This window comes from Nomascus leucogenys, chromosome 15, assembly GCF_006542625.1.
Source record: "Nomascus leucogenys isolate Asia chromosome 15, Asia_NLE_v1, whole genome shotgun sequence".
NCBI lineage: Eukaryota > Metazoa > Chordata > Mammalia > Primates > Hylobatidae > Nomascus > Nomascus leucogenys.
In genome coordinates this window covers 62595873-62623366 of record NC_044395.1, presented here as the reverse complement: position 1 = coordinate 62623366, position 27494 = coordinate 62595873, and the positions used below count along the sequence as shown (strand labels likewise).

The window sequence follows — 27494 nt, the reverse complement described above, 5'->3', positions numbered from 1 at the left end:
AAACATTTTCTAACTTTTAGTATGGAATTTAACAAAATCTGAGTCTACACTGCAAGATGACAGCCATATAACACCTAAACAGACTTGGGGATATTAATGTGGTTTTTCTTTATTTGTGCTTTTATGTAATTTTCAATTTGAAAAATATGATTATCTATAGACAAACAATAATATCTAAGAAATAACTGGCTGGGTGTGGTGGTTCATGCCTGTAATCCCAGAACTCTGGGAGGTCGAGGTGGGTGGATCACTTGAGGTTAGGAGTTGGAGACCAGCCTGGCCTGGGCAATATGGTGAAACCCCATCTCTACTAAAAATATGTAAGTTACCAGGCACAGTGGTGGGTGCCTGTAATCCCAGCTACCCGGGAGGCTGAGGCAGGAGAATCCCTTGAACCCAGTTGGTGGAGGTTGTAGTGAGCTGAGATGGCACCATTGCACTCCAGCCTGGGCAACAGAGCAAGACCTCACCTCGAAAAAAAAAAAAATCTAACAAATGACTAAGAAAAATTTGGAGTTCATAATATACAAATAAACCATAACTTGCTAAAAGTTATTGTCCTAATAGTTCTTTCCCTGCTAGAGACATTTAAATTTGTCATTTGGGTTCAGACTTAAGAATATAACATACTTAAATGGTATGGATACTGAGATTTGGCTGTACTAGTAAAGACAACAAATAGAAGATACAATAGTATGTGATACAGTGGAATAAAGACTGAACTTGAAGTTAGAAGACCTGTGTCTGAATCCCAATTCTCTCATTCTTAGTTATGTGACCCCGGACAAGTAACCTAACCTCTTTGATTCTGTCTCATCATCTATAAAACAGAATAACAATGACCCACCTCAGGTAGTTGTTAGGGAAATAAACATGAGAATGTATGTCAATGTGCTTTCTCAACTGGAAAGCACCATACAAAAACAAATTACTTTTAAATTACTAGTAGATAGATATAAGATCATGTCATCTGCAGAGAGAGATAGTTAACTTCTTCCTGCCCAACATAGATACCTTTTATTTCATTTTCTTGCCTAATTGACCTCCCAGTAAAATGTTAAACTGGGGTGGCAAGAGTAAGCATTCTTGTTTTATTTCTGATTTTACAGGAAAGTACTTAATATTTCAACATGAAGTTTTATGCTACCTGTGAGTTTTCATAAATGGAAGAAGTTAACTATTTCTAAGAAGTCCACATATCAGGTTGAAGGAGTTTCTATTTCTAGTTTATTGGGTGTTTTAATCAGAAAACGGTGTTCAATTTTGTTAAATGCTCTTTTTGCAGCTATTGGCATAATCATATGGCTTTTGTTTTTTATTCAGTTAATATGGTGTATTACATTAATTGATTTTGGATATTAAGCCAACTTGGTCATGGTGTATAATCATTTTCATGTGTTGTTGGTTTCAATTTGCTAGTATTTTGAAGATTTTTGTAACTTTATTCATAAAAATATTTGGTCTATAAAAAAAAAAAAAAATTACTAGTAGATAAGCAAGCACTTCACAGTGACTTTCCAGCATGGGCTCAGCCAATAAGCAGAATAAGATTTTGCTGGCTTACATTTGGGATCACTCTCCACTCCCAATTTTTTTTAAAAGCAATTAAGCTAGTAAATTAGATAATTAAGATTTGGTTGTTCGATTGGATTTTCTTTATAAATTCAGGGAGCTAAGAGGGACATAGAGATCCATTTAAATCATAACAGAAAATTACCAATGATTCCTTTGATTTATAGGAAGCACTGGAGTGCACGTTAGGTTCTTTTGTTGAGCCTTTCATTACAGAAATAAAGGATTTGGGCAATAAATTCACTAAAATATGCAAGAGAAAATGAAATAATGACTTTTTGTAAACCATAGCGTTTACTACCATAGCAACAGATGCTGCAGTTGGCTGGTCCAGGAAATGGGCTGGCCTAGGGCTGAAGGGAGGGAGTGTTCCTTCTTCATTCTTTAATCTTTGTAGTGCCATTATTTGATTTGAAGAACCCATAGCTAAAAAGACTCGAAGACTCCCATTTTGGTGGCCTGAAAACACATCAATCACAGGCATGTAGCGGTCGACAGCAACAACTGGGTACTGAGCATCCAGCAGCAGGCGAGAAATCTTAGGATCTCTAGAGGGGGAGAAATTGTGAATAAGCAAATAACAAGCATCAGTCATGTCATAGAGTGTTTCATTTCTTTGTTGACTCATTTTTTCAGTTTGTTAAAAATAGATTTGCAACTGGAAAAGTAATAGCGGTTTTAAAAAATGTGTGCATCTGTCAGTAACCTACAAATACAAATTACCAGGCAGAGAAGTTCAAAATGTAGCAATTTGAAGGCAGGGAATGTGTCTGATATGTCTCTGTAGCATTACGGACCCAAGTCCAGTGTCTGATTTGAGCAGTGTCTCATGGAGCTTTGCTAAACTACATTATTTTACAGGGAGAAAGTGTGGTCTACTAGGAAGAATGTGGACTTTGGCGTCTGACAGATAAGATTTGGATAATATTGGCAATATCTGCCATCTACTGAGTGCTTAGTATGTGATAGGCATTTTATAGTGCTTCTAATCCTTTTAACGCTGAAAAGGTTGGTATTATCCACTATTAATGGATGAGAAAAGCCAAATTTAAAGAGGTTAAGTAACTTAGCTAAGGATACACAACTAGTAGGAGGTTAAGTTGGGATTCAAGCTCTGATAAATTATTTATAATGCCATGCTGAATCTTAGCTCTGCCACTTACTTGCTGTGTGACTCAAGCAATTCATTTAACATTTTTGAGTCTGTTTTGTCATTTTTAAAACGTACGCAATGAAAAAACTTCCATCAAAGGGTGGTTGTTAGGACTAAACTAAGATAACATACAAAATACCAACTATGATGCTTGGTACATGGAAGATGCCCAGTAACTGTAGCTACTATTATTTTACACACTCTGAGCAAAGAATGAGATCTAATGGAATGAGAAGTGAAGTGGAAGAAGGGTAACACCAGACCAAACTAACACCATAATTTAAGAAAAAAAGGAAAACTAATAGCCTACAGCAGACAGTGGCATCTACGATACCAGCAGGACTCCCCAGCCTGGCCATGATTTCCAATGTTACTGTTGTAAGTATTAATACTTAGCTGTTCACAGAAGGCATATCCATGTATTTTCTCTCTAGATCTTCACGATTGTTCCACAAGAGAGATAGGTAATCTACAATCACCCTCATTTTACAGATGAGGAAAAGAAAGTCAGAGAGGTTAAGTGACTTCTGCAAGTTAAAGGACAAATTTCTTCATCTGTAATATAGGGATAATAACAATATTTTATAGGGTTATAGTAAGGTTCAAATGAGCTAATGCCCACAAAGGTGCTCTTTGTAAAATGTAAAACACAACATTTAAAACACAGAACTATGAGAAGGCTGCCAGGAAAGAGGTCAGTGCTAAAATAATTAAAAATCAGAATCTTGAGTCAAAATTAAAAAGGAACAGTTTGGGCTAGGCGCAGTGGCTCATGCCTGTAACCCCATAACTTTGGGTGGCTGAGGCGGGCGGATCATGAGGTCAGGAGATCGAGACTGTCCTGGTTAACACGGTGAAACCTCGTCTCTACTAAAAATACAAAAAATTAGCCAGGTGTGGTGGCAGGTGCCTGTAGTCCCAGCTACTCGGAAGACTGAGGCAGGAGAATGGCATGAACCCAGGAGGCGGAGCTTGCAGTGAGCCGAAATCGCGCCACTGCACTCCAGCCTGGGCGACAGAGCGAGACTCCGTCTCAAAAAAAAAAAAAAAGAAAAAGAAAAATAAAGAAACAGTTTGTATTGAGGAACGAAATAACCTTCAGGTTAATCAATACCCCACCTATGTGTTAAAAGTGAGGTGGAGTAATCAAATCTGAAGATCTAAAAGATAATATTCACTATACAAAACTTGCAAATAGCTGATGTGAACAATACTGAAGTTCTGTGACATAATGGTAAACCACCTTTTGTGAGGTGGTAACTTTTGGCAATAGAGTTTTTTGGTGAAGAGTGTGGACTCCAGAGCCATGCTATCTTGGGTCCTAACCCTCCACTTGATGATGTATGTGACAAGTAATTTAACTTCTCTGAATCTCTGTTAACTCATCTGTACAAAAAAGCAAATAGAAGTACCTGCCTCAGAGGGTTATCAAGAAGATTAAATGACTTGATGTTGTAAGGTTTTTAACATAGTGCCTGAAACATGGTAAGCAATATCTGTAAGACTGCTTTAGAATAGGAGAAAGAGCAGCAACTGTGTTGAAACTGGAAAAAGTCCTTCAAGGGATTACTGGGCTATTCATGTTTGCAAATCAAAAGAATTCCTTTTCAGTCCATACAAAGTTAAAGATGCACAATAAAGAATACTCCAAAAGGTCCCATTTACTTGAATGACATGTAAAACTGGTGGAGGGGAAGTTTCACCAGCCCGAGCAGCTTGTCCTGTCCTGGGCTCCGCACCTTATTCCAAGTTTCAATTACCATCACATTGTTCTTAAGCCTTTCCAGGTATTTCGAAGACAGAGAAACAGGAATCACCTAAGAGAGAAGAACAACCAAAACAAACAAAAAAACTCATACCTGAGACAAATATTAATTTATACTTTCATTCAATAAGCATTTACAGAAAGCCTATTGTTAACACACAGTGTTATGAGCTAAAGACATTCAAATAAAACTTACTCCGTATCCTCAAGAGAAGTAGCAGTCTGCTGTTAGAGACTAACACATAAAGGCCAGATACAAAACAGTGAGTTCTCTGATGACAAAGCTCATACAGGGGGAGCTTTGAGGACACAGAGAAGGTTGTTAAATATGTCAAACATGGTGCCTGCCAAACTCGTCCAACCCTTTCTAAGGCAAAGTGATCCACTAGTAAACCCCACTGAAAGAAAGATGTTTTTGAAACAAGTATGCTACTGACTTGACAAGAGTTGAGTATTTCATCAAAGTGCAGCCAGTTCACTGGCTGGATAGCATTTAATAAAATGGCCAAGTGCCAAAAACTCTGCCCAACAGGTGTCACAGTAAAGAGCAAAGCCAACTGCTCCTCTGGATTTTCAACATAAAATTACTCCAGAATTGGCCAGTTGGTAGTTGAAAAAGACAAGTCACAAAGAGAATCAGAGATCTAAGCCAAAAGCACCTTTGTCAAATTAGTGGTAGAATCAAGGGCCCACCAATTCGAAGAAACCCAAGCTGTAGGGACAACTGTAACAGTAGAACGTCAATAAGCCCCAATGTTGAAGCCAATAGAAAACATGCGAGGCAAAAAGGGTGAAATTAGAAAAGGGATGATGAGAGGAAGACACCAGAAAACAGAGCACAGCTACTTTTGTATCCACCTAAGAAACACAAGGTGGATACAAACCTAGTGTTTATATCCTGAACACATTTCTGTTCCTTGAAACCAAAAAAAAATAAAATTAGAACAGCAACCTAACCTCCAAATAAGGAAGTTGCAGGCAACTACTTCTGGGACAAAGTAACCTTAAATCTCAAGGCTGAACAGGAGTTAACTGATACAAAAAGCTCTGCTTAAATGGTGTCAAGAAGGCTTAAAGGAAATTCAAGGCAGAAGAAAGAGCACATATAAAGATACAGAAGTAGGAGAAGAGAATATTCAGGAAAGTCTAAGTAGCTGAGCACAGCTGGGCTATCTAGTATAAACAGAAGAGTGGCAGGAGCTGAGGCTGGAGAAGTACATACAGTCAGTTTCCAAAGGGTCTTGGATGCCAAGGATTTACATTCCATCTTGAAGGATATAGGGAATTACGGAAAGGCTTTAAGCAGGGAAGTAAAATGTTCAGGTTAGTGTTTTAGAAAGGTCATTCTCCTTGGTGCATAAAGGAGGCAATGGACATAAAGAGAGCTGGGAAACAGCTAGACCAGTCTGAAGGCTATTTGGAAGGAGGGTGAAGGTTTGAATGGAAGCAGTGGCAGTGCAGTGAAGGTAAAGGGATGTGTTCCAGATAATTAAGTTCATAGTATCTATTAGACTTGGTAAGCAATTACATAAGAAAGAGTCAAGGACAACTAACAGGTTCTACTTAGGTGCCTGAGTAAATTATAATTTGAATTAGGGCAGACAAAAGGAGGAAGAACAGATTTGGAAGAAGTGATAAATTAAGATTTGAACATGTTTGAATTTGTTCTTCCATTTACACATCTTTATTGAATACCCAGTACGTGCCAGGCAGTGTGTTAGATGCCAAGTGTAAACTGCTTCTGAGATATCCAGGTGGTAATCACCAGCAGGAAGTTAGATAGAGAAATCTCAAACTAAAAGGAAATGTCTGGCTTATACAGAAATGTAGACGTGCAAGTTATCTTCATAAAAATGAGTGCTGAAGCTGTGTGGATAGATGTGATGACCATGGGGAAAAGTGGGTTGATTTGGAAGAGTGCCAGCAATAGAGTAATGAGTGGAAGCACCAACAGTTAAAGGAAGAAGTACTGGGGTTACCACCCTTTTCCTAGTTTTCCTTCTGGCCCAATGACTGAAAAAGAACAGCTTTGAGTGAGGAGGAAATTAAGACAGTAAAGTTACAAAAACCAAGAAAGAAAACAATTTAAGCACCACATTACACAGAAAAATCAAGTTAAGATGAATACTGAAGTAGGTAGAAGAATGTGAGGAGAAATACATAAAATAAAATAATAAAGAAGGAGAGATTGGAGAAAGATGGGGAGGTTTAACTAATCAAAGTCTTAGAGGAAGCAGAAAGGAATTGAATCCCAAAACTCAGGCAAAAGAAACAGTGAGAAACCATGTGAACTCAGACAGAATTGAAATAAAGACAAAAAGACAAACAGTTTTAAAATGTTGACAATGCCTTTCCCTCTTCCCATCCAATAGTGGGACTGAATCTGTACACCAGATAATTACAAAGGTTCCTTCTAGTCTGAACATTCTAGATTTAAGACGAAATTATAATTTGGGAAGCATTTGTCTCTCACCCCTATATTCCTCTAATGGATATGGAATGCACAAAGTTACCTGAGAAAAGTTAAAGACCGGTTGTGTTGTGCCCCATGCGATGACAGATCTGGTGACTTCCTCTGTGCTGAAGAGTTTACAGTTTAAATAAACATTGCATGGTGATTGTTTCTCAGATTCTCCACTAATAAAATCTTTCCCATCTGGCACCATCAACAGCACATGCAACAGCAAAGCACTCTCTTTTGTTGACCCATTTGTCTGATTGACTAAATTATGGGAGGCTGGCGTAGCTATGAAGGTTGAAGGATGTGGTGCTACAGGGCTTGGTGAGTTTCGGTTGGGGAGCACCAAGTTCTGTGCTTTATTTGCAGTTTCCTCATGAATTTGATTTAAGTTTTGTGGATTTTTGGTACAGGTCATATCTTGGTTAAGTTCTGGTAGTGCCTTATTTGGACTTGTAGGAGCACAAAGTGGGGTATAATGGGTGTTGCCACTTAACTTAGTATTGATACCAGTGAAATCTTTGTTATCTGTAATAAGCTCCATGGTTACCTATAAAACACAAAAGGAGAAGAGTCAATAAGAATGTCCTTTAGAATTGGAATTAGAATTTTGAGGCTGGAAACATCAGATTATTAGGAAATGAATTAACTCATCCTCAAACACTCTAATAGTAAGAATATTAACAGAATGCATATACATTAACTTGCTAGACTAAGAAAAACTAGATAGATGATTTATCAATAACAAAAGATGAGCCTGGAAGATCAAGTTATGCCAGAATATAAGAAAGTTCCTAGAAAAGAATGGAGACATGTTTAAAGGACCCAGAATCCAGCTGAAGAGGCTCCCACTGGCTAAATCTAGGACAACTTAAGCATCAGAATGAATAACAGTAATGGATTATAACCTATTGAATAAGAATCCATGAATCCATCCTGATACAAAATAAATATGAGAGAAGAAACAGCTTCTCTGTATAGAATACAGAGAATTAATAAATGCAAAAGAGACGGTAGAGTTAGAAATCACCATTTGAAAATCATCACAGTAATAAGTGATTCAGGTTAACCCCAGTGGAGGAACATTCTTTAAAATAACTGGCATTACTTAAAAATATCAACATACTGAAAAATAAAGAAAGGCTGCAGAACTGTTCCTGACTAAAGGAGATTAGAAAGATCTGACAAAATGCAATAGATAATCCTGGACTAGAAAAAAAAATTTGCTATAAAGGCGCTAGTATAACTGGTGAAATCTCAGTATAGCCTGCAGATACAGTATCAATGCTATTATGCTGACTTTTATAACTCTAGAGTATTATGCACGATGATGTCCTTGTTCTAAGGAAATACATAAAATATAAACTAAAGAATTTAGGGGGAAAGAGGCATGATGTACAACTTACTCTCAAATAGTTCACAAAAAAATGTGTATGTACATGTATTGGGGGACGAGATAAAGGGACAGAAAGAGAGAGAGACAGAGAAGAGGCAGACAGACAATTATAAAGAAAATGTGACAAATAGTAAGAATTGGGGAGTCTTAGTAAAGGGTATACAAAAAGTCTAAATAATTAAAACGTAAAAAAGAAAAAGGATGTAGGATAAATGATGAATTTGAAGAACAGAAGTGATCACTGTCAGGAGACTCAGTTACTAGGGGTAAAAGGTTCTTGCTGTTTCTTTGATCTGAAATCCTAAGTGTTACACAGCAAGGTTCTTTTACTCTGTTGAATATAGACAGCAATCTATCTAGAATAGTATTTCTCTCAAAACAGCCAGAACAGAAAAAATTTCTAGTTGATCAATCCTATTTATAACCCCTTTCTGATTTTAAACTTTGTAGTCCAGAATGAACCAGGCAGGCAAAAACTATAACTTGGATAGCAAAAGAGTAGGTGATGTTAATTTTTTGCAATAATAATTGTGTAAGTCTTTAAAGAAAAGTGGTATTTACTAAGACCAAGAAGAGAGAGAAGGCTTTCAAGAAGAAAAGGCAGTATGATAATCAATAACAAAAACACAGAGGCATGAACCAGCATGATACCTTACCGACTGTTTACATAGAGTGATATAGTTATTGGTAGAGAAGCTGTAAGAGAGAAGGTTGAAATGGTAGGCCAGGGTCATATACTAAGCCTTGTACTTTATCCTTCGGGTGATTGGGAGCCATCAGATGTTTTAGGCATGGCTGTGATGATATATATTTTTTTTCTTTTGAGACAGAGTCTTGCTCTGTCGCCCAGGCTGGAGTGCAATGGTGCAATCTCAGCTTATTGCAACCTCTGCCTCCTGGGTTCAAATGATTTTTGTGCCTCAGCCTCCTGAGTAGCTGGGATTACAGGTGTGTGCCACCGCTCCTGGCAAATTTTTGTATTTTTAGTAGAGATGTGGTTTAGCCATGTTGCCCAGGCTGGTCTAGAACTCCTGAGCTCCGGCAATCTGCCCGCCTTGGCTTCCCAAAGTGCTGGGATTACAGGCTTGAGCCACTGCACCTGGCTGATTTTTAAAACTCATCAGGACAAAGCTATACTGAAGCCACACACTCAGATTCTGTCATCTAAGAAATCCTAACTCTACGAGTACAAGGAAATAACCCTCTCTCCAATGAATTATATACCAGAATTCATTCTATCAGGCACACTTAGTTACTTCTCTCCTTCTTTATTTCAATTACTCTAGTCTAAGCCACCATCAATCATCTCTTTTCTGGACTAATGCCACAGCCCATTTCCCTCTTTCCTCTTGCAGTCTATATTCCACACAGTAATCTTGTAAAATGGAAATCAGATGATGTTAGTCCCATGCTTCAACATCCTTTCCTTGGATCTTAGGCTAAAATCTAAACTCTTCACCTTTATCTACAAAGCCCTGATGATACGGCTTCTACCTGACCGTTCAACCCTACTTTCTACCACTCTCTCTCTTGCTCACTATCCTCTGGCAACTTTCTATCCCTTGATGACTCCAAGCCCAGTCCTGCTTTAGGGCTGTTGCACCTGTTATGCTCTCTGGAATGGTCTCTGTGTTTTTTACTTTCTCCTCTTATTCTTCAAATCTCACCTTCTAGGTCACCTCCATAGAAAGATCTTCCCTGATCACCATCTCCTACTTTCTCGCAGGTACTCACTATCACATCATACCATTTATTTCCTTCATAGTACTTCCACTGCTCTATTTCAAGAGATGCTACACAAGATCAAAGACCTTGCTTTTCTTGTTCACTGCTATATCCTCAGTGCCAGCCAATAATGCATACTCAGCAAATACTTCTGACTTCCTGAATGTATATCTACATACCTTGAAGGGGCCAAATGGAGACTGACCATTTTCTTGTTGCACTGGAAGTTGATCACTGAAAGAAAGCAGCTCTGATTGAATGACAGCTCGCAAAGAAAGTGACACAGATCCAATGACTTCTGGCTGAGAAAGGAGAGAGAACATTTAGGTTAATTAAAGAGAAGCCACAGGGGATCTTAATTAAAGTGACAACATATGATGGCTTATAAAGGAAACCATGCAGGAAGAAAAAAGCTTAATTATCTAAGACAACTCTGAGATCCCACTTTCTGTCTTATTTTGGTCCCTCTTCTGGCTTTTGCTACTTCTCTCTATAAGATTACAGAGGGTTTTATAAGCCACAAAGTGGTTGGAAGATTATCTTTTTCTATCACTAAGAGTTAATTCTTACTCAAAATGTTCAACTTCACTATTAAAAATAAAAAAATTTAGATGTCACAAATTTTTGCTATTAAAACTAGAGAAATTGTAAAATTTAATATATTTAATGCTATCAGGGCTATGGAGACACAAGAGGTTGTCATATGAGTAAAGCTGGAAATATAAACTGGCAATATGCTTTTGGATGGCAAATTTGGTAACAAATACTAAAAGCTTTAAATATTTATGCTCTTTGACCCAGTAATTCCATTTCTGGTAATTTGTACTAAAGAAATAACAAACAGGCTGGGCGCGGTGGCCCATGCCTGTAATCCCAGCACTTTGGGAGGCCGAGGCAGGCAGATCACCTCAGGTCAGGAGTTCAAGACCAGCCTGGCCAACATGGTGAAACCCCCGTCTCTACTAAAAATACAAAAAAATTAGCTGGGCATGGTGGCGGGTGCCTGTAATCCCAGCTACTCAGGAGGCTGAGGCAGGAGAATCGCTTGAACCCAGGAGGCTGAGGTTGCAGTGAGCTGAGACCGCACCATTGCACTCCAGCCTAGGCAACAAGAATGAAACTCTGTCACAAACACACACACACACACACACACACAAAGAAATAAGAAACAATATACAAAAAGCTTACACACAAATATGTATATGTTAAAAGTAGTTAACAATGAGATATACCTAGTTGTCCAATAATCAGGAATTATTAAGCTAATTATATGGCACATCCATATGATGGCATAACATGTAGCCATTAAAATGACATTTACTAAAAGTTTCTAATAATATTAACTGTATTTGTTATAATGTTTGATAAAAGGGTATTAATTCATATATATCATAAACCTTCAAATAATTACAAAATTATGTGGAAAACATTAAATAGATATTTTTGAAGAAAAACGAATAAAAACCCTCAAGATGCTAAATGATAAAAAGGAAGAATAAAACCTACAGACAAAATTATACAACATACTCTATTCATTGGAAAAAGACAGTGCAGATAGTAATAAATGTTAACAATAGTTATTTCTTGGTGACAGAATTACAGGCAATTTTTGCCGTTTAAAAATTATTTTTCAAGTTTTCTACAAAAATACGTAAAACTCTTTTTTCTTTTTTTAAAAATTTTATTATTATTATACTTTAAGTTTTAGGGTACATGTGCACAATGTATAATTAGAAAAAAAATGTTGGCTGGGCGTGGTGGCTCACGCCTGTAATCCCAGCACTTTGGGAGGCCAAGGCGGGCAGATCGCAAGGTCAGATCAAGACCATCCTGGCTAACACGGTGAAACCCCGTCTCTAGTAAAAATACAGAAAAATTAGCCAGGTGTGGTGGTGGGAGCCTGTAATCCCAGCTACTCGGGAGGCTGAGGCAGGAGAATGGCGTGAACCCGGGAGGCGGAGCTTGCAGTGAGCTGAGATTGCGCCACTACACTCCAGCCTGGGCGACAAAGTGAGACTCCATGTCAAAAAAGAAAAAAAGAAAAGAAAAAAAATGCCATTAATTAGGTATAGGAAAATGATTCAATGTAAATTGAAATGTTAATAGAGTTTATCTTGAGGCTATGAAATAATGTGCCTTTCTCACCGTTCCTATTTTGCTATAATTTTCCAAAAAGGACCTGTATTGTATATGTCTTCTGAAAAAAACAAAAGAAAACAAGATGTTCTTCATGCTATCCATACCAAATAAGAGGTCAAAAGATTATAAAGACTACTCTTTTATTGAAGGAAGTAAAAACTGCTTGTTATAGTTTATTGAGTTACGTTATGCCAGCTGCAAGCAATTTTATAAACTTGGAATTAGTTGATCAAAACTGCTATTCACAACTATATTATTTTGGGCTTGGATACCTTATGTATTTTGCCTGCAAACAGGAAGTAGAATCTCAAATTAAGGCTAATAGCCTGTATCAATATAGCTACCTTTCTCTAGAAGGAAACAGCACAATAAAGAGGTTAAGAACTTGAGATCTAAAGACAGCAGATTTGGGATGGTGTCCTGGCTCTTTTATTAGATTGAGTGATCTTAGACATGTTAACTAAATCTCAATTTCTTCATCTGTAAAACAAATATAATAATGTACCTAATTCACAGAGTTGTGGTGATTAAAATTGATAGTGTGCTCGTGTAGCACCTTTAGTATTATATCTGGCCCATGACAAACAGCAGAGATTAGTAGTAGTAATAATAATAATGATAATAATAATAATAATAACAATGGATTATTAGTACTGCCTGCACCTGAAGATTCCTAGTTTAGGCAAGAATGTAATTTTAGGTATGCTCCAATCCCTAGTGTGAAGGTAAGGCAAAGGCCAAAATCACTCAAAGTACCTTTTTCTGTGGAGTTTTCTTTACATAAATTTGGAAAGTGAGGTTGGAATTCCACCAGTGCTCTATCATTGGGCCACCAAACTGTACTGGAAACACAAATCGCTGCTGGAACTTCACCTCTGTAAGGAGAACCAGACACACAGACATGTCACACCACCCAACTGAAGTCATCATCAATCCATGCCTTGATACCACCTGCCACCCTTTCAAATTTAATTAAAATCTCCTGCAGAAATCTAGTCAGTGTGCTTTCACAGAAAGTGCTAGGGTTGTAGGATTGAATGAGCAGGGACAAAGAGAAAACCCTGGAGATAGTACACAGAAGACAGGCAGTGCTATGTTGCTCTGTTTTGCTATGAGAAATGAATGTCAATCATATGAGTACTGGATGTGTAAGGAGACATGTCTATATACTTCACTGGGTTTTAGGTAATAGGACTGTTTTTAAAAGACTAGTTGGTAGGTAGTATACTAAAAGAAGGGGGCTGGCTGGAGGTGAAACAATGAGGGATAAATAGAAGAATGGAATAAAAAACTATAATACAAAAATAAGCTTATCTTCTGGACACTCTTACTGTCACAAACAAGGTATCAGGTACTGATGTTAGCTAGTAGTGTCAGGCGAAGTAGTCTTTCTCTTGGGTGGAAAGGAAGGGGTTTCTGCTATAACTATAAGTGTAAGTGGATAAAGTGATGGTGATATTTGAGTTTGTGCTCATGGCTATGGAGTTTTAACCGGTAAATAAAAAGAATTTGAGGCTGGGTGCGGTGGCTCACGCCTGTAATCCCAGCACTTTGGGAGGCCGAGATGGGCAGATCACGAGGTCAGGAGATCAAGATCATCCTGGCTAACACCATGAAACCCCGTCTCTACTAAAAATACAAAAAAAAAAAAAAAATTAGCTGGGCGCAGTGGCGGGCGCCTGTAGTCCTAGCTACTTGGGAGGCTGAGGCAGGAGAATGGCGTGAACCCGGGAGGCAGAGCTTGCAGTAAGCCTAGATCACACCACTGCACTCTAGCCTGGGCAACAGAGTGAGACTCCGTCTCAAAAATAAATAAATAAATAAATGAAATCAATCAATCAATAAATAAAATAAAAAGAATTTAAGACCAGAATCAAAGGATATAAGTTTAAGCTCCAGTTATATTACTTACTATTACTTACCACCGCAGAAACAATTTATCACCTATAAAATGATCTTCCCGTCCATTCACTGCTAAGGCCGTTAAAATGGATCATGAATCTGAAGAATCTTCACAAGAGGCCCAGTTATGAAGAGAATCTGCTATTTCTAGCATTCATTCAAATGACCCATTTTAACCTACTGATTTCTCTATTCATCTCTGGCCATATTAACTGGAGACTATATACGTTTCTTGGCACTGTTGGACAGGATCTGGACCTTGCTATGTGGATCAATGCACAGGAACTATGAACAAAAGGTCTGGGCCCAGGAAGCCCACATCCACTAGATCAGCTTATTTGGTTACCCTACCTGGGAAAGGGAAGTAAGATAACACCTGCACCTCATTGGTGTGATGGGAGGATGAACTGAGGTAATAAAGGAAAAAGCACTTTGGAGACTGTAAAATTCTTTATGTACAAACAATCCTATTTCAATTTCTCCTTACTACTTGGGTATGTTCTTGCACTGTTACTATATTTCTTATAGAATTCTGTTTCTTAAGCTTATTATTTTTTTACCACTGAAAGTGAGTTAAGGCAGTAAGTGAAGAAGAAATTCAGGTAAATAACTTGCTAACAGTGTCCCAGAGAAGGTTTTTTTCAAGAGTTGAAAGGGATCCAGATTAATACCTAGTCTAATCCATATTACTGTTAAGAGAGGCCCACAGGTAAGAAAGTGATTTTGCCTAAGGCACATGATTAGTGTGTGGTATAATCAGAACTAGAACCCAGTCTTGCAATTCTTGGCTCAATGCTTATTCCACATTTCCTATATAATCCTTCTCAGAAAAACATAGAGAAGATCAATCACTGTGGCCAACAACAATAATAATGTTTAAGAAGCAATATAGATTAAGGCACATTTTGGAATTGAAATGGTGCTAGGTTGAAATTCTAGTTCTACCATAAACCAGCTGTGTGATCTCATACAAGCTACTTAATTAATTTATGTCTCAGTTTCCTCTTTCCTCATCTGTGAGTTTCCTCTTTCCTCTTTACGTCCTGATATGCAAAAATTCCTAAGATATAATGTTGAAGGCAGGGTGCAGAACCTGTACAGGTTGGGCAGCCCTAACCCCAAAACTCAAAATCCAAAATCCAAAACTTTCTGAATGCCAATATGATGCCAGAGTGGAAAATACCATACCCTACCTCATGTGATGGGTCTCAGTCAAAATGCAGTGAAAACTTTATTTCAAGCACAAAATTATTAAAAATATTGTATAAAATTACCTTCAGGCTATGCATATAAGGTCTATATGAAACATAAGTGAATTTCATGTTTAGTTTTGGGTCCTATCCCCAAGATATCTTATTAATGTATATGCAAATATTCCAAAATCTGAAAAAATCCAAAATCCTAAATACTTCTGGTTCTAAGCATTTTGAAGAAAGGACATGTGTATGGTGCACTAATACTTGCAGAAACATGGGGGACGGGAGGCGGGGGAAGGGATAAACCAAGCTTGTCCAACTCACAAGTGGCCCAGGATGGCTTTGAATGCAGCCCAACACAAATTTGTAAACTTTCTTAAAACACTGTAAGATTTTTTTGTGATTTTTTTTTTAAGCTCATCAGCTATCATTGGTGTTAGTGTATTTTATGTGTGGCCCAAGACAATTCTTCTTCCAACATGGCCCATGGAAGCCAAAAGATTGGACACCCCGGAATAAAAATATTTGCTGATACACACACACACACACACACACACACACACAATTATCTATCTATCTATCCGTCTATCTATAATGGCTTAAGGAAGGATATAAAAGCAACAACCTTGATTATCTGCAAGGATGCAACCTTTCAATTTTGAACCATGTGAATGGATTATCTATTTCAAAAAGGAAACAAAACAAAGCTAAGTAAAAATTTAGAAATCCCATGTTACTATGCTGTAAAGGAAAAGTTATTTGACTATGTAGTAGGAGTGTTAGGACCACATCTTTTATTTCTCAAACTACTTCCCAGAGAATAAACTTAACACTGATGAACTAACTATTCATAGATCAAACTGGAGAACCAAGGCAAAGCTATCCTCACAATATATTAGAAAAGTGGCTGTAATTTTGGGTGGCAGGAACATAAATGTCTATTATATTATCCTTTTTCTGTATCTGAAATATTTAAAACAAATTAGAAAAAAAAGACAACACCAAAAGCCTAAGCAACAAAAGAAAAAAAACCAGATAAACTAGAGTACATAAAAATTAAAAACTTTTGTGCTGTTAACAATACCATCTAGAGAGTGAAAGGACAACCCACAGAATGGGAGAAAATATTTGCAAATCATAGATCTGATAAGGGGCTTGTATCTAGGATATACAAAGAACTCTTACAACTCAATAAGAAAAAGCCCGATTTGAAAATGAACAAAGGATCTGAATAGACATTTCTCCAAAGAAGATATATAAATGGCCAATAAGCACATGAAAAGATGCTTGACATGATTGGCCATCAGGAAAATGCAAATCAAAATCAATGTGATGTCACTTCACATCCACCAGGATGACCAGAATAAAAAAGAATGGAAACTAACAAGTGTTGATGAGGATGTAGACAAATTAGAACCTTCGTATACTGCTAGTGGGAAAATGGTGTAGCCACTGTTGAAAACAGTCTGGCAGTTCTTGAAAAAGTTAAAACATAAAGTTACCATATGACTCAGCAATTCTACCATTAGATATATACCCAAGGGAAATGAAAGCAAATGGTCCATACAAAACCACGTACACAAATGTTCACATAGCAGCATTATGCAAAATTGCCAGAAAGTGGAAATAACATGAATGTCCATCAACTGAGGAAAGGATAAATGAAATGTGGTATATCTATGCAATGGAGTATTACTCAGCCATAGAAAGGAATGAAGTACTGATATACACTACAACATGAAACTTAAAAATATTATAGTAAGTCAAAGACAGTAGTCACAAAAATCACAAGTTGCATGATTCCGTTTATATGAGACATCCAGAATGGACAAGTTGATAGGGAAAGAAAGATTAGCAGTTGCTTAGGGCTAGGGGAAGAGGGAAATGTGAAGTGAATGCTAGTAAGTATGGGGTTTCTTTTAGGGGGGATGAAAATGTTCTAAAATCAGATTGTGGTGATGGTTGCACAGCCTTGAAAATATTGGCTGGGCGTGATGGCTTATGCCTGTAATCCCAGCACTTTGGGAGGCTGAAGCAGGTGGATCACTTAAGGTCAGGAGTTCGAGACCACCCTGGCCAACATGGTGAAACACTGTCTCTACCAAAAAATACAAAAATTAGCTGGGTGTGGTGGCATGTGCCTTTAATCCCAGCTACTCAGGAGGCTGAGATGGGAGAATCTCTTGAACCTGGGAGGTGGAGGCTGCAGTGAGCAGAGATTGCGCCACCACACTCCAGCCTGGGCGAAAGAGTGACACTGCATGTCAAAAAAAAAAAAAAAAAAAAAGTCAAATGAGTAATTAGGAATTCAAAAATTCTTCCAAAGTCAGAATGTCTAAGGTGCAGAAAACCAGTGTGTCTCTTACTTCCATCTGTAATTTTACTGGAGGCGAGTCGAACAACCTCAGTGATCAAAGCTGTCTTTCCCAATCTGCTTTCCGAAAAGCCCACAGGAAAGTGATATTCTACAAAGAAAGTGCTAAAAAGAAAAACAAAAAAAGTGATTAAAAACTAACCAAACAATAAACCTAATTTCTGTCTAATAAATCTAACATATATTTGAAATCTCTAGTACTCAGAGGCCCTACCTCCTCTTCAAAGCCTTCCACCAGTCCTGTCAGAGAGAATCAAAGGCTCCCTTTCTTGTGTTCCCACAGCACTTTTAATACAAAACATCTATTTTGGGCCCTAAAGCTTTGTGTTATAGATAGCCATTTAAATGTTTCTCTCTCCTGCTAACTGTAAGATATGTAAGAACAGAGTCTGTATCTTAATTTTCTTTAGTCCCATACTTATTTACACAGTTCTTGGGATCTAGCGGGGATTCAACATATTTCTGTAGATTAAATGATGCATATGAAAACACAACCCAAATCACAGTATTATGCAATTGTTGATTATTATCATCAGACACACTTTCCAAAAATGTCAAATTTAGCTTTCTCATGTTAGAGACATACCGCTTTTTTGCTGTAGTCATCTTATGTGGTGGACCAGCATAGCTTTTTTTGCCAGGGGTCATCTGAGGACTGTCTGGAGGAACTCCCATGGTTTCGATGATGATTCTGACTGAATGTGTTCTACCCAAAAGGGCCAGTCTATCCACACTTAGTGTCATCGTTTGGGCATCTTCTGGAGTTTCTGAGAGCATCTGTTGTTCAACCAAATTTCTGAAAGGAGTTCACACGAGCAGTGAGGCATACTGTTACAGGCTTCACATGAAACAATCTAGTTTGCATAGGCAAGATAAGGAAAAAGGGAGGGCAGCAAGTTTTTATATTTTTATTTTTATTTTTGACACAGGGTATTGCTCTGTCACCCAGACTGGAGTGCAGTGGCACGATCATGGCTCACTGCAGCCTTGACCTCCTGGGCTCAAATGATCCTCCCACCTCAACTTCCCAAGTAGCTGGGACCACAAGCATGGGTCATCACACTCGGCTAATTTTTGTATTTTTTGTAGAAATGAGATATTACTATGTTGCCCAGGCTGGTCTTGAACTCCCAGACTCAAGCAATCCTCCTGCCTCAGCCTCCCAAAGTGCTGGGATTACAGGTGTGAACAACCACGCCCAGCCAAGCATCTTGATTCACAAGTTATCAAGGATTGGAAACAGCTTTAATTACCAGAATTCTGGTCCTATAGTGCAAGAAATCTCAAAAAATGTAAAAAAAAATTATAATCTAAAGGTTTGAGTGTGTATATTCAGGGTAATTTGAATCTATGCTCCCAGGTAAAAAAAAATTTAAAAATACTATATAGATATACACACACACACACACATACACATATATATACACACATACATATATATACACACATATATACACACACACTTATATACACACACAACATATACACACACACACATACGTTATACAATACATATGAGTACAGAAACTGAAACTCCAAATTCAGGTTTTTCTAGAAGGGATACAGATCTTATTTCAGTTACCCACTATTCTAATGTAACTACTATTGTCACTTTTGTGTATTCCTTCTCATTTGCTTTCCTTATGCATATTTTCTACACAGTTGTGATCACAGTACACATACAACCTAGAATTCCACTTTCTTCCTTAACCATTTAAATTATACCTATCTTGGTAGAATCAACAATATGAAAATGACCATACTGCCAAAAGCAATCTACAAATTCAATGCAATTCCCATCAAAATACCCTCATCATTCTTCACAGAACTAGGAAAAAAAAATGTTAAAATTCATATGGAACCAAAAAAGAGGCCACATAGCCAAAGCAAGACTAAGCAAAAAGAACAAATCTGGAGGCATCACATTACCTGACTTCAAACTATACTGTAAGGCCATAGTCACCAAAACAGCACAGTATTGGTATAAAAATAGACACATAGACCAATGGAACAGAATAGAGAATCCAGAAATAAAGCCAAATACTTATAGCCAACTGATCTTCAACAAAGCAAACAAAAACATAAAGTGGTGAAAGGACACCCTATTCAACAAATGGTGCTGAGACAATTGGCAAGCCACATGTAGAAGAATGAAACTGGATGTTCATCTCTCACCTTATAAAAATATTGACTCAGGTTGGATCAAGGACTTAAATCTAAGACCTCAAATCATAAAAATTCTAGAAGATAACAATGGAAAAACCCTTCCAGACATTGGTTTAGACAAAGACTTCATAACCAAGAACCCAAAAGCAAATGCAACAAAAACAAAGATAAATAGATGGGACTTAAACTAAAAAGCTTCTGCACAGCAAAAGAAACAGTCAGCAGAGTAAACAGACAACCCAGAGAATGGGAGAAAATCTTCGCAATCTATACATCTGACAAAGGACTAATATCCAGAATCTAAAAGGAATGCAAACAAATTAGCAAGAAAAAATCAAACAATCCCATCAAAAAGCGGTCTAAGGACATGAATAAACAATTCTCAAAAGAAGATATACAAATGGCCAACAGATGTATGAAAATATGCTCAACATCACTAATGATCAGGGAAATGCAAATCAAAACCACAATGCGATACCACTTTACTCCTGCAAGAATGGCCATAATAAAAAATAAAAAAAAAAAAGAACGTTGGTGGGGATGGGGTGAAAAGGGAACACTATTACACTGCTGGTGGGAATGTAAACTAGTACAACTACTATGGAAAACAGTGTGGACATTCCTTAAAGAACTAAAAGTAGAACTACCATTTGATCCAGCAATCCTACTTCTAGGTATCTACCCAGAGGAAAAGAAGTCATTATATGAAAAAGATACTTGTACATGCATGTTTATAGCAGCACAATTTGCAATTGCAAAAATATGGAACCAGCCTAAATGCCCATCAATCAATGAGTGGATAAAGAAATTGTGGTATATATATATGTGTGTATATATATACACACACACACGTATATATTTCGTATATATATATATGAATATATATATATGAGTGAGCTGTGATTGTGCCACTGCACTCCAGCCTGGGCAACAGAGTGAGACCCTGTCTCAAAAAAAAAAAGAAGTAGTCTATCCAAATAATTAGTGACATCGTCCAGGTCATTTGGCCTCAAATATATATATATATGGAATACTACTCAACCATAAAAAGGAAATGAAATAATGGCATTTGCAGCAACCTAGATGGAATTGGAGACCATTTTTCTAAGTGAAGTAACTCAGGAACAGAAAACCAAACATCATATGTTCTCACTCATACGGGGAAGCTAAGCTATGAGGATACAAAGGCATAAGAATGATACAATGGACTTTGGAAACTGAGGGCAAGAGTGGAAAGAAGGTGAGGGATAAAAGACTACAAATTGGAGGCTGGGTGCGGTGGCTCACACCTGTAATCCCAGCACTTTAGGAGGCCAAGGTGGGCGGATCACCTGAGGTTGGGAGTTCAAGACCAACCTGACCAACATGGAGAAACCCCGTCTCTACTAAAAATACAAAATTAGCCGGGCATGGTGGCACATGCCTGTAATCCCAGCTACTCGGGAGGCTGAGGCAGAAGAATTGCTTCAATCTGGGAGGTGGAGGTTGCAGTGATCTGAGATCATGCCATTGCACTCCAGCCTGGGAAACAAGAGCGAAATTCTGTCTCAAAAAAAAAAAAAAAAAAAAAAAGACTACAAATTGGGTACAGCGTCATATTGCTTGGGTGATGGGAGCACCAAAATCTCAGAAATCACCACTAAAGAACTTATTCAGGTAATCAAACACCACCTGTTCCCCAAAACCTATGGAAAAAAAATTTTGCCTTCTTTTCAGATTATTATATTTTTAAGAATTACAATGTATACTGAGTTATTGTTAATTAATCACTCTGATGGTGCTGGGCAAATGGGTCATTTCACCTTGGGAGATCTTGTGAAAATAACATTCCTTTGTGTTTACCTTTAAATAAACAGAGCAGCTCACCTATTTCTCTTGTCTGCTGACCTCTTCTTCAGCTTATGATCACTTGACTCCAGAACCTTAGATGATCTGGCAAGAGCTGTTGACTGGCTTATTTTTTTAGAAGGGACAATATCATCCTCTTCACTGAGTAAATCACTGATGCTGGTACCAGATTTCTGTGGAGAGGAAGAAACAGAGACACTAAATGATTGCTGCTTTGGGAATTGTAGCTACGAAACATTTCTCTAAAGAAAGCAAGTTCTTCTCTGTACATACATCATTCTCTTAAAGAAAAACTGACACCAGGGAGATAATCCCATATTTCTCCTGGTTATACAAAAATAATCTGAAGTTCACAAAAGTAACCTACAAGTTCAGTTCAAAGCAAATAAAGGAAGGTCGATTCTTCTTTCAAATTCTCAATAATAATAATAACCATTATTTATTGACTATAGACTATATGTCTGGTATTATGCTTAATGCTACATGTATATTTCGAATATTCACCACATTCTGACAAGGTTCCTTTATCTCAGTTTTTACAAGTGAGAAAATCAGAGCTGAAAAAAGTAAGGCAGCTTGTTTATGATCCATAGCTGTAAAACCAGATTTTGATCTCCATGGGCTTCAAAGCCTGTATTTCTACCATAGTTTGAGGCCAAATGACTTGGACAATGTCACCTAATTATTTGGATAGACTAGTTTTTTTTTTTTTTTGAGACAGGGTCTCACTGTGTTGCCCAGACTGGAGTGCAGTGGTACAATCACAGCTCACTGCAACCCTGACCTCCCTGGGGCTCATGTGATCCTCTTACCTCAGCCTCCCAAGTAGCTGGGACTACAGACATGCGCCATCACACCTGGCTAATTTTTGTATTTTTTGTAGAGAGGAAGTTTGGCCATGTTGCTCAGGCAGGTCTTAAACTCCTGGGCTCAGGTGATCTGCCCATCTCAGCCTCCCAAAGTGCTGGAATTACAGGCGTGAGCCACCGTACCCAGTCAAGACTACTTTTTGTCACCATTCTATACTACAAAGAATTCATTCTGCTTTTAATCTTGCTAAAATGAACTGTTTATTATAGTCACAAATTTTCTTAATGAGAGAACCAATGGCTAAGCCCCTTGCAATTCATTTTTATTTTGAGAAAATGCAGCTACTGCAATGGACTGATCAGACCTTTACATCACAAAATGTAAAATAAAGAGAGAAGATGGCATTATAGTTATTGGGTTCCATTTTTAAAAAAAGACATAAAGCTTGCTAATATAAATTCAGGATACAAACCCAAAGTTATTTTAAGTCTATCATTTAAAACTACCTTTTTTTCAGCGTGTCGGGGGTATAATGTGTTGATCTGTGATGGGGGACAAATTAATTTAAATAAGCATGATAAGAATGTCTTCTTGGAAGCAATACAACCTTTTTTTTTTTTTTTTTTTTGAGATGGAGTCTTGGTCTGTTGCCCAGGCTGGAGTGCAGTGGCGTGATCTCCACTCACTGCAACCTCCGCCTCCCAGGTTCCAGTGATTCTCATGCCTCAGTCTCCCAAGTAGCTGGGACTAAAGGAATGCACCACCACACCTGGCTAATTTTTGTATTTTTAGTAGAGACAGGGTTTCACCATGTTGTCCAGGCTGGTCTCGAACTCCTGACCTTAAGTGATCTGCCTGCCTTGGCCTCCCAAAGTGCTGGGATTATAGGTGTGAGCCACCACACCACCACAATACAACTTTTAAAAGGCAAAATTACAAAGATTTTTGCCTTTAAGTTATCCTTTGAGTGGCAGCTTTTAAAAATGGTTATTGACTAGTGCAACTGAAAAATAAATTTTAAATTTTATATAACGTCAAGTAATTTAAGCAGCGGCATGTGGCTAGCAGCTACATTGAACAGCATGATTGTAAGATTACTTCTTTCTTTTTTTTTTTAATTATACTTTAAGTTCTAGGGTACATGTGCATAACGTGCAGGTTTGTTACATAAGTATACATGTGCCATGTTGGTTTGCTGCACCCATCAACTCATCATTTACATTAGGTATTTCTCCTAATGCTATCCCTCCCCCAGCCCCCAACCACCCTACAGGCCCTGGTGTGTGATGTTCCCCGCCCTGTGTCTAAGTGATCTTATTGTTCAGTTCCCACCTATGAGTGAGAACAGGCCATGTTTGGTTTTCTGTCCTTGTGATAGGTTGCTCAGAATGATGGTTTCCAGCTTCATCCATGTCCCTGCAAAGGACATGACCTCATCCTTTTTTATGGCTGCATAGTATTCTATGGTGTATATGTGCCACATTTTCTTAATCCAGTCTATCATTGATGGACATTTGGGTTGGTTCCAAGGCTTTGCTATTGTGAATAGTGCCGCAATAAACATACGTGTGCATGTGTCTTTATAGTAGCATGATTTATAATCCTTTGGGTATACGCCCAGTAATGGGATTGCTGGGTCAAATGGTAATTCTAATTCTAGATCCTTGAGGAATTGCCACATTGCCTTCCACACGGTTGAACTACTTTACACTCCCACTAACAGTGTAAAAGCATTCCTATTTCTCCACATCCTCTCCAGCATCTATTTTTTCCTGACTTTTTAATGATTGCATTGTAACTGGCGTGAGATGGTATCTCACTGTGGTTTTGATTTGCATTTCTCTGATGACCAGTGATGATGAGCATTTTTTCATGTGTCTGTTGGCTGCACAGATGTCTTCTTTTGAGAAGTGTCTGTTCATATCCTTTGCCCACTTTTTGATGGGGTTGTTTTTTTCTTGTAAATTTGTTTGAGTTCTTTGTAGGTTCTGGATATTAGCCCTTTGTCAGATGGGTAGATTGCAAAAATTTTCTCCCATTCTGTAGGTTGCCCATTCACTTTGATGGTAGTTTCTTTTGCTGTGCAGAAGCTCTTTAGTTTAATTAGATCCCATTTGTCTATTTTGGCTTTTGTTGCCATTGCTTTTGGTGTTTTAGTCATGAAGTCCTTGTCCATGTGACTACTGGCTACTGAATTGGACAATGTGGGTACAGGACATTTCTGTCATCACAGGAAGTTCTATTAGACAACATTGTCTTACGAGGCTCCATTTCAAAGGATCCTTATCAATATGCAAGTTATTTCTAAAAAAAGACTTGTTTCGACAGATGCTGGAGAGGATGTGGAAAAATAGGAGCGCTTTTACACTGTTAGTGGGAGTGTAAATTAGTTCAATCATTGTGGAAGACAGTGTGGCGATTCCTCAAAGATCTATAACTAGAATTACCATTTGACCCCACAATCCCATTACTGGGCATATACCCAAAGGATTATAAATCATGCTGCTATAAAGACACATGCACACGTATGCTTATTGCGGCACTATTCACAATAGCAAAGCCTTGGAACCAACCCAAATGTCCATCAATGATAGACTGGATTAAGAAAATGTGGCACATATACACCATAGAATACTATGCAGCCATAAAAAAGGATGAGGTCATGTCCTTTGCAGGGACATGGATGAAGCTGGAAACCATCATTCTGAGCAACCTATCACAAGGACAGAAAACCAAACATGGCCTGTTCACACTCACAGGTGGGAACTGAACAATGAGATCACTTAGACACAGGGTGGGGAACATCACACACCAGAGCCTGTAGGGTTGTTGGGGGCTGGGGGAGGGATAGCATTAGGAGAAATACCTAATGTAAATGATGAGTTGATGGGTGCAGCAAACCAACATGGCACATGTATACCTATGTAACAAACCTGCACATTGTGCACATGTACCCTAGAACTTAAAGTATAATAATAATAATTAATAATAATAATAATAAAAGCTTATTGACAAGGTAATCAAAATCTAGATGGGTCCAAGGGCTGAAAGGAATTAAGGTTAACATAAACTACGTTGTTCAACAGCTAAGAATTTCAGGTACCAAAATACAAGTTAATCATGCTGTGAATGCTATTCAATATTAAGAATGTCAAACACTGACTTTGGGGAAGGACATGAACATTGTAACTCCTTGGCTTTCCCACTGTCTCATGGTCAGTTGCTTCACTCCTTCTTTCAGGCAACAAACACTTTCTAAAATTATTTTGTTCAAATAGCATGGGGGATTATCTAGTACCATTCACGCATTCATTTATTCACTAGTATTCACTGAGTGAGCACTCAGTATCTCTCAGGCCTTCGCTGTACTGCTAATAAAAAGAATGAAGACACATTCCTGTGTACAAGCGACTATATCATACAATGTGGTAAGAGCTATAATAGAAATGTGTGCAAGATATGCGGGCATTCAGGCAACAAATTCTGCTTGGAGAAGTCTGGGATGATTTCTTCACAGAGGTGATGAGTTGATCTTCAAGAATGAAGTTTATCAGATGGATAAGAGCATTTCAACATTCAAAGTAGAAGGATTAGTACCAGCAAAAAATAGGGAGATACAAGAGCTAAGGCCAGGTGCAGTGGCTCATGCCTGTAATCCCAACCCTTTGGGAGGCCAAGGCAGGAGAATTCCTTGAGCCAGGAGTTTTGAGACCAACTTGGACAACCTTGGACAACATAGTGAGACCCTGTCTCTACAGAAAAAAAAAAAAAAAAAAAAAAAAAAAGAGCTAAAATGTTTCAGGAGTGGCAAGTGGCGTGAGACTCCAGTATGGCTGGAGACTACAGTGTGTAAAGGGTATAAGTGGGAGATGAAGTTAGAGAGGTCAGTCAGGGTCAGATTCTAACACCATGCTCAAGGCTGATGACACACTGTGGTCTAGTAGAAAAACATACAGGCTTTTTGTCAGATAGACTAGGGTGAGAATTCCAGTTCTGCCACTTAATTATTTGCACTTAACCTCTTTAAGCTTTTGTTTCATGCTATGTAAAAGAGAGGTAATACTATCTCATGCGGCTAGTAAAAGAATTAAATAAAACAGAGCTGGACATGGTGGCTCACACCTGTAATCCCAGCACTTTGGGAGGCTGAGGTGTGTGGATCACTTGAGGTCAGGAGTTCGAGACCAGCCTGGCCAACATGGTGAAAGCCTGTCTCTAATAAAAATACAAAAATCAGCCAGGTGCAGTGGCATGTGCCTGGGATTACAATCCCAGCTACTTGGGAGGCTGAGGCAGGAGAATGGCTTGAATCCGGGAGGTGGAGGTTGTGGTGAGCCAAGATCATGCCTCTGCACTCCAGCCTGGGTGACAGAATGAGAGACTCCATCTCAAAAAAAAAAGAATTAAACAAAATAATGGATTAAAATCAGTATTTAGTGTTCTATTAGTTTCAGCCATAAAAACACAAAACAAACAACCCCCCCCAAGTATTTAATAAATGACAGATAAGACGTGAAGTCCCTAGCACACAGAAAATGGGTAACAAATGTGTAATAAATATTTCCTCTTTATCCTATAGGGAACACAGTATCAGTGATGACTGTGAAGGTGGGAAGTCATGAAATCCTAACAGTTTCTAATGTCTTTCCCACGCACCTCCTCCTGTCCAATCCCACTGCAGGTACTCTCATTCAGGCATTCTCTCTCATGCCTCCTGTAGCCCAGCGGCTTCCTATCTGCTTCTCGTTATTCCCTCTTCAGTCTGCCCCACTGTAGGGTTGCCAGACACAGATTCCTAAAACACTCTTGTGATATGTGATTTTCTCTTCACCTGACATGAAAAGCCTTTCACAGATTGGCTGCAATGTGCCAGCCTGCCTTATCAACTCCTTTTCCACACAAATTCTCATCTAGTCAATTGGGTCCCTTGTAGCGCAAAAATGTGCTTTTCTGCACAGGTCATTCTTTCTACACCCATTTTGTATCTTTT

The 27494-nt window shown here is 38.2% G+C and overlaps 1 protein-coding gene across 5 annotated transcripts in view; it reads right to left on the bottom strand.

The window, feature by feature from the left end:
• The window catches only part of C2CD3 (C2 domain containing 3 centriole elongation regulator), a 165879-nt gene that overhangs the window by 85263 nt on the left and 53122 nt on the right, over positions 1-27494 (bottom strand). For 4 of the 5 annotated variants that reach the window (XM_030829768.1, XM_030794500.1, XM_030829769.1 and 1 more), the window contains 8 exons: positions 21713-21867; positions 18267-18476; positions 17673-17785; positions 12965-13083; positions 10249-10371; positions 7004-7498; positions 4391-4542; positions 1874-2120 (listed from right to left, as the gene is read on the bottom strand). In XM_030829768.1, coding sequence (XP_030685628.1) covers positions 1874-2120; positions 4391-4542; positions 7004-7498; positions 10249-10371; positions 12965-13083; positions 17673-17785; positions 18267-18476; positions 21713-21867 — 1614 coding nt within the window. The remainder of the gene's footprint in view (positions 1-1873; positions 2121-4390; positions 4543-7003; positions 7499-10248; positions 10372-12964; positions 13084-17672; positions 17786-18266; positions 18477-21712; positions 21868-27494) is intronic. The other variant, XM_030794498.1, reaches the window with a different exon arrangement.